The 7,098-nt window shown below is 35.8% G+C and overlaps 1 protein-coding gene across 3 annotated transcripts in view; it reads right to left on the bottom strand.

The window, feature by feature from the left end:
• The window catches only part of PPFIA2 (PTPRF interacting protein alpha 2), a 333,320-nt gene that overhangs the window by 102,120 nt on the left and 224,102 nt on the right, over positions 1-7,098 (bottom strand). For 2 of the 3 annotated variants that reach the window (XM_035901684.1, XM_035901685.1), the window contains one exon: positions 6,023-6,097. The exons of the other annotated variant lie outside the window; for it this stretch is intronic. In XM_035901684.1, coding sequence (XP_035757577.1) covers positions 6,023-6,097 — 75 coding nt within the window. The remainder of the gene's footprint in view (positions 1-6,022; positions 6,098-7,098) is intronic. 3 annotated transcript variants of the gene reach the window in all.

Here is a 7,098-nt window from a genome sequence, read left to right on the forward strand (position 1 = left end):
GGGGTGGCGGGGAGGGGGGAAGAAAGTTGTGTGGTGTCTTTCAGCCAACAGCTTTAGATTTTTCTCATGTGCTCATTAATGAAGATGGTGTCTTGTTACCTGAAGTTAGTGAGGAATGGCAAGTGTGGGCCATGGTTGGTAGGGTTTATAGGTATAAGCCATCTAGCCTGGCCTTCTTCAGAAAAAAAGTCACTGAATTTCATCCAGTTTCATCCAGACATTTGATATCCATAGTTTCTGAATTTCAGATTGATGAAATTCTGTGTATATTATAAGTTCAAGAAATGCACTTGCTATTTTTCTCAGCAAACTATTATTTTAACAACATTTCTACTCCAAAAATCACTTTGCATTGTATTACATAGAAAGGCTAAGGCCACCAAGGACCTCCTGTAACAAAAAGTGCCTCAGCTAATAGGACCTGAAACAGCTGAGGATAAGAATGTGTTTTCACATGCAACCATAGGTAAAAAGAACACACCTTAGTTAGCTGAGATTTTACTTTAAAATACACATATATATGAAATGTTACAGAATATTTAATTAGCAGTAATAATACTACAATCATATCTGCAGCATCCCTCGTGGTTGGAGTCAAAACTGTCCTCAACTGTTAAAAGCATCTACTAGTTTCTTGACTTGCCCCACATAGCAGAAGTTAGGCAATTAGCATGGTATTTGAAAGTTCTTTGGTGAATAAGTGGTTACATTTTCTGATGTTTCTGGTATACAATATAAAGAATGATAAATTGCAAATCATTCTTTCTCTTCAATGGTGCAAATCATTTATGAATGCTTTCACGGATGCTATAAAAAATAGCACCAGGGCACCCTAATGAATAAACCCCCTGCCAGGAAGAAAACCTACTGCCTAAATAAGGGAATGCATGCAGTTATATGAAGCAGAGTTCTATGGCCCAAATCACCTGCAATCTCTCTGATAGCTCCAGGAGTTAAATTTATCCTCAAAGGTTGAGTAAACTTCTGCAGAAGTAAGTGGATATTGTAACAATGAGGTTTTAAAAGGAAGCCTGAGTGTTTTAAAGATAATCTGTGTGTCAACTGACAGAAGCAATATAATGTTGTTTGGCATTTGCAAACAGCATTGGCATTTCAGCAAACGCTGAAGAAAAGCGTATGGTAGTACAGTGATATATAAACTCAAACCACTAATTTCTCTAATTTCATATTCTACACAGTCCCAGTGTTTTCTGGGTTCCTAAAGTATATCTTTGAGATAATAAATGTAATTAAAACTGTATTTCCATCCACATTTTCTACTAATGAGGAAAGATGAAAAAGCCAACATATTAGCCAGAAACAAAAAAGGGGTTTGGAAAGCCACTTATCATACGATTCTTGTTAACATAGGAAGATTTTACAAGGGCTGGATAAATGTTTAAGAAGGGCAGGAGAAAATGAATGTGCAAAGTAAGCACAGCCATTTAAAAACTACCTTTTTAAAGCTTAATTTTACATACAAGCCTTGGGAGAAAGCTCTAAAGGTAATTTTTTTGGAAACTATTTGTTGAGAGTTCTGGGAAACAGTGAAAATGTTAATGGAAATCACAACAGTTGTTATTTAACAGTGCACACTGCAGCAGAAATGGATTTAAAAGCATCGCTGTGGGCTATGGCACCACCTGGCTATAATCTATGTATCCCTACCCTGTGGAAGACACTAGAGCTTGAGTTCCTGGTGATATACGGTGCCAATGAAATATCTCAGCGTGTTGTTTGCACATGCGGTGGTTTAGCGTACTTTGTTAAAAAAGACTCACACTCATAATGCTAATAAGAGGATCTCAAAAACTGTGGAACAAAAGTGGTTGTCTTGTCAGTAATTTAAATATTAAAGTTAATTTTCATTAAGATAATAAATGACAAAACCAGGAAGGAAAATTCGCATCCCACTTCCCTTGCAAATGAGACTCATTCTTCTCCATCTAGTGCGTAAAAAGGAAGATGGTCAGCAGAACCTTGTTGGAATTTGAAAATGTTCATATACTCACTGAAAAACATCACATTTGCCTTCAAAATGTTCATAGACAGACACTATTGTACCACTGAGCTTTGGTATTGGATGTACCACTTGCAGCTTGTCTAATTGCTAGCTTTAAATTATAACCTTCAGCAACAAATCTATTTGAAAAGACTCTGGGTTACGTGGAACCAGATGAAAACCAGCATCTTTTTGAAAGCACCTGAGGGGCAAGAAAATGTAGCTATGTTTTTACAGTAATTTTAACTAAAACAGGAGGTAATTTTTTCAGAAAATTATTAACAATATCTACTATTCGTCTTAGCTACAACAGACACAATGAGTAGGACATCATCTACCAGTTGTGAACAGATAATGGCTTCCAGTGTAAGCATAAAAGAAAAAAGTGTAATCGTTTTGGGTATGTCATATGATAACTGGTGATAAAAAGCAAATATTTTAAGGATGACTATGGAATTTAATTACTGTAGACAGTTAACTTGCCCCAGCCTGCATTAAAACTCTCTAATAGCAATCCAGATTGCTGCTATGTTTAAAGGTCCCTTCTACTGCCACTAATCCATTGCAGCAAAATAAAATATATAGTCAAATAATTTTTCCCCCAGTAAAATGTATATTTAAAGAATTTTCAATCTACTCTTTAAGTATAATGTAGGCCCATTTTGCTTCTCCTCCATATCTAGAAGCCCACTGCCTGATTCAGAGAACTTCTGCTGTTTGTAAGGAGTAAGACACGTAAATTTAGCTGTCTATGCACTAAGTGTCTATGTATGAGCTTGTTGTGAGAGTCAGTTGCCTAACATATGCATTTGGTGACATCACGGTGACATCGCAGTGACAAGGGGTATTCCTTCCCCACCTGTAGCTCCAGGCAGACACAGCTCTCCTGTTAAGTTTGTGTTGCATCTGGCAGCCCTGGCAGAGTAACCACCAGGTTAGCCGACAGACTGGGTTTACTAGAGCTCCAGAGACTACAGCTGAATTTCAGACATCTGGCTCACATGTAGGCACACGGAGTGAAGAGTCCTAATTCTGAGGTGAACCCTGTGCGCGTAAAATACAGTGTAATGTTTATTGTTTGCAAACATGTTTTAATAAGGAGCTGATGCACCCTGTAAGTATCCTCCAGCTTGACATAATTTAAAACCATGATTTCATATTCAGCAGAACAGTTAATGTAACTGATTTGCTTAATTCTACCCCTATAACATTATTGCTAAACCTGTAGTAAACATAAGGATTCTCTTGATAATTTGATGTGTATTTTATATTGTAATTTAGAGAGAGAATTGGCTTCTAAAAATATTACAAATTGCTAGCATATTTTAAAATATTGCATAAAATCAAAATCATTTCTGTGCAGCATTTATGTGAAAAGAAGATAACCTACATATTCACTTTTTAATAGAGACCATTGCCTTCACAGAATCAAAACAGCAATGAACCATTTGGTGGACATTCTTGTTTCTGAGAAGTTCAACTGAACCAACAGCAGTGACTTATGCCATACCAACAGTCACTATTGGAACTGCAGATGAAAGCCCTTCCCTATTACCCTTGTGTGGTCATATATAAATATTAGCTTCACAAGCTAAGTTCCCCCCAGCGGGTCCAACTGTCTCTCTCAATTGCTGCTGCAGTTTGAAGTCAATGTGTGTTACTTTTCTCTACCAAATACAAAGTGCTTTGTGAGATGGTGTTGGCATCTAGGTTGGAAATCAGCTTTGCCAGAGTTCCAGATTTTTCACTCCCTTTGGTATGTATGTAATATGCTACAAGGACTGTTAAATGATAGCTTATTTACCATGATACCATAGTCTGTCTCTCTCAATTTTTCTCTTCTATATAAGGATATTTCCAATAAGTACTCACGAGTGTCTGCAGTTTTTCAATGTTGCTCTGTGTCAGGGCCACAGACATAAACTTTTAGAGAAAGGTGCTGCCTTAACACACACATTTCTACGACTTTTTATCCCTGAATCTGATACTTGTTATATACCTAATCATACACTTGTTTAATCAGGGAAAACAATTTACTGTCATCATGTTATGTTTAGGTATAGTCCTGAACACTCTTACAATCAGTATGAGAAAACAGATATGAAAGAAAATACAAATTATCTTGGGAGAACAGACACTGAGCGACAGGAATACAGAAATTACTGAAAAACATATATTCAATTCCCTTGGAAACTTGGCCCATTTATTTTCATATATAGTACAATACATTTTTAAAGACCTTTGTTGCCTGTGCATTCACTGTGGAATCTAGTATAAATACAGGCTTATATATTGCAGCTGTGTAATTAATTTTGACTCGTTTAAATAACTAATTGTGAGAACATTATCTGAACTCTTGTTCAAATTCATTAACTGTTTGAAAATAATCCACTCATTCTTTTCCACATCTCTTCCCATCTAGCTCTTTTTTCATTATTATTTAATTGAATTTCCATTTTTCAGCTTTAGCAGTTCCTCACAGGAAACTGGATTAACAGTATTCAGACTGTGTTAATGGTCATGTTATGCTTGGTTGATTAAATGTCCTTCTAAGTGGTTTTAGTATCACATAGACAGAAAGTTTGTAAAATACTCCTAAGGATTTGGGGCAAAAAAAGTCTATGAAAGTCTTATTTCAATTTAATTCCATTGTGTATGTTTTCAATGGACTATGTATGTTCATACAAGTATGTTAATACGAGTTCATAATTTTTTTAAAACTCCAGATAACAAGGTGATGCACTGAAGACCTGGTCCCATGCCCAGTGAAGTGAAATTGGATTTAACTGAATCATGAATGGGATGCATCTCAGTTGGCTTGACTGACCAAAAGAACTGCATTCTATTTAATAAACACTAGTGCAAATAACAGATTACACAACATAGTGTAACTAAATCATTCGAATGTTCTTGAAATTATGAAATGGAAGAATAAAAGAGAGATTTTATTTTTCCACAGCTAAAGTGCAATTACTTCAGAGAAGAAAGAAATGATTCAAAATATCTAGTTCATAGTTTATAAAAAGGAATTACTAATATCTTAATTGCAGATCCTATTTTTAATAAGTTACTTCAAGAAAGTAACTTTTTCTAGCTTAATAATGAAAAAAAATTACTTTAAGAGTCTCTATTTTACATTATCACACATTATTCTGAATTACAGGTATTCCATTTTGCCAAAATTATTTGGTAGTACTTTAAGTTTGTCTGTGGCTGTTTTCAGGTTCTGCCTCCAGGCTGAGTAAAATGATGCCAGTAAATGGACATAACCCAAAATGTCTTTAATCCAATTCTATTGTTTGTCTGACTTATTTTTAACGGTGAGAAGCACACGTCAGGTGGAGATGGGGGTGGGATGGTGTTGGGGATGGTAAAGTCACCAAAAGACTCCATTATTTACATTTTCTGGCCCCAGAATCATCTCTCTGATGATCCCTTTCTCTATATGTGTACATTTGTGTGTGCAATACAATTACGTGTTGCTGTTTACCCTTTCAAACAGAAAAGAACAGTCTGCAAGCTACCATACAGAAAAAAAATCACTTCTCCAAGCTCACAACAGTTATATGGCACCTCAATTAAAAGGGAAGAGATGAACCTAAATTTCAAGGTCATCCATAATCCTTCCTCCATCAATGTTAACATTTATATAATGTGTGTACATATGTGTGTGTGTTTTACTTAATTTTATCATAAAATGGAAATTCAGGTTATTAAATTGTTTACAGTATCTGACGTATTTGTTGGTTCACTCCTTTTTCATGTCCAGTAAGGAATTTGGGAATCTGTCACTAGCTTTTGGATTTTGGTTTGCTTACAAGGGAATAGAAGAAGTAAACAGAAGGTTGTATTAATCTTACAACCACCTTAAAGAAGCCTCACTGAGCAGCTTACTCAGAATGTAATTTATCTCTTTTTTTTTTTTTTTTTCTGACAGTTTTAAGGAAAGTGACAGGGAACACATTGGACAGAGTATTAAAGAAATTGAACCTCAAAAGGGGAGAAAGTGTTTTATGTTACCTCCTGGTTAGCAGCAGCTAGTTCTTCTTCCAGTGCAGAGACTCTTTCTAAAGAAACCCTCAGTCGTTCCCTTACCTAGAAGAAAAATCAAAATATGTGCAGTAACGTAATTTCTATCAGTCTTTAAAGATTATATAATCTGCCATATGCACTACTGTATGCCTTGCCAGTCTGTTTGCAGGCATGTGTGTTGCATCCTTTCTTGAGACATACTGGGTAGTAAACATTTAAACCTGACTATAGGAAGACTTAACCCATGAAAACAGTGTCAAACTTCAAATGCCATACTGCTTTTCCACAGTTTGCCTATAATTTTTGGAATACACAGCAAATGCAAATATTCTAAAACCACATTAGGCATAAAAAGAAAACGTTTTTCACAAGCATCTTTTACAAAGGGTAAGGAAAAAAACATCTGCAAATGTTTTAAGTCCACTCCATGGAAGATAATTAAATGAATGAAATAATTTCATTGAAAAAATAACTTGCAGCATTGCCTTCAGGCACACAAACTAAAGATCTTTGACATCATCATGCAGTTTGTCTGGGTTTTGCAGAAAGTCATAAACACGATATACTCTCACAAGCAGACAAGACTGCTGTGTTTGTACCAGTTTCATAGATGACCTATTCTGTTCTAAGGATGTTTATGATCTACTAAATTATTACTACTATTATGATTATATTTAATTTTCAATATTAATAATGAATATTGAAGAATAATAATTTAACATCTCCAAAGATGTATTTACAGTTGTTTGAGTGCCCTGGTTCAGCATCAGCTCATGTAGTGTTAGACAAGCTAAGCTAGCAATGCAGGTGCCGGTCTCCCAATACGATCGCAGGCAAATCAGACTTAAAGTGATCTGCAGTGCTCTGTGTAGGTCACTCTCTCTGCTCTGACTATGAGGCAGCTGGTGGTGACTCCGCTCCTAATCTACACAACTGCATTAGGCACCTCAGATCAAATTACTTTACAACCTGGCTAATCAGCCAACACTCAGGATATATTTCCACCCCCATTTCAGCTACACTGTGGTAATGCTGTTCCAGCTGATGATCCATGGATGTTTGAG

Source organism: Egretta garzetta, unplaced genomic scaffold, assembly GCF_000687185.1.
Source record: "Egretta garzetta isolate BGI_Z169 unplaced genomic scaffold, ASM68718v1 scaffold68, whole genome shotgun sequence".
Taxonomy (NCBI): domain Eukaryota; kingdom Metazoa; phylum Chordata; class Aves; order Pelecaniformes; family Ardeidae; genus Egretta; species Egretta garzetta.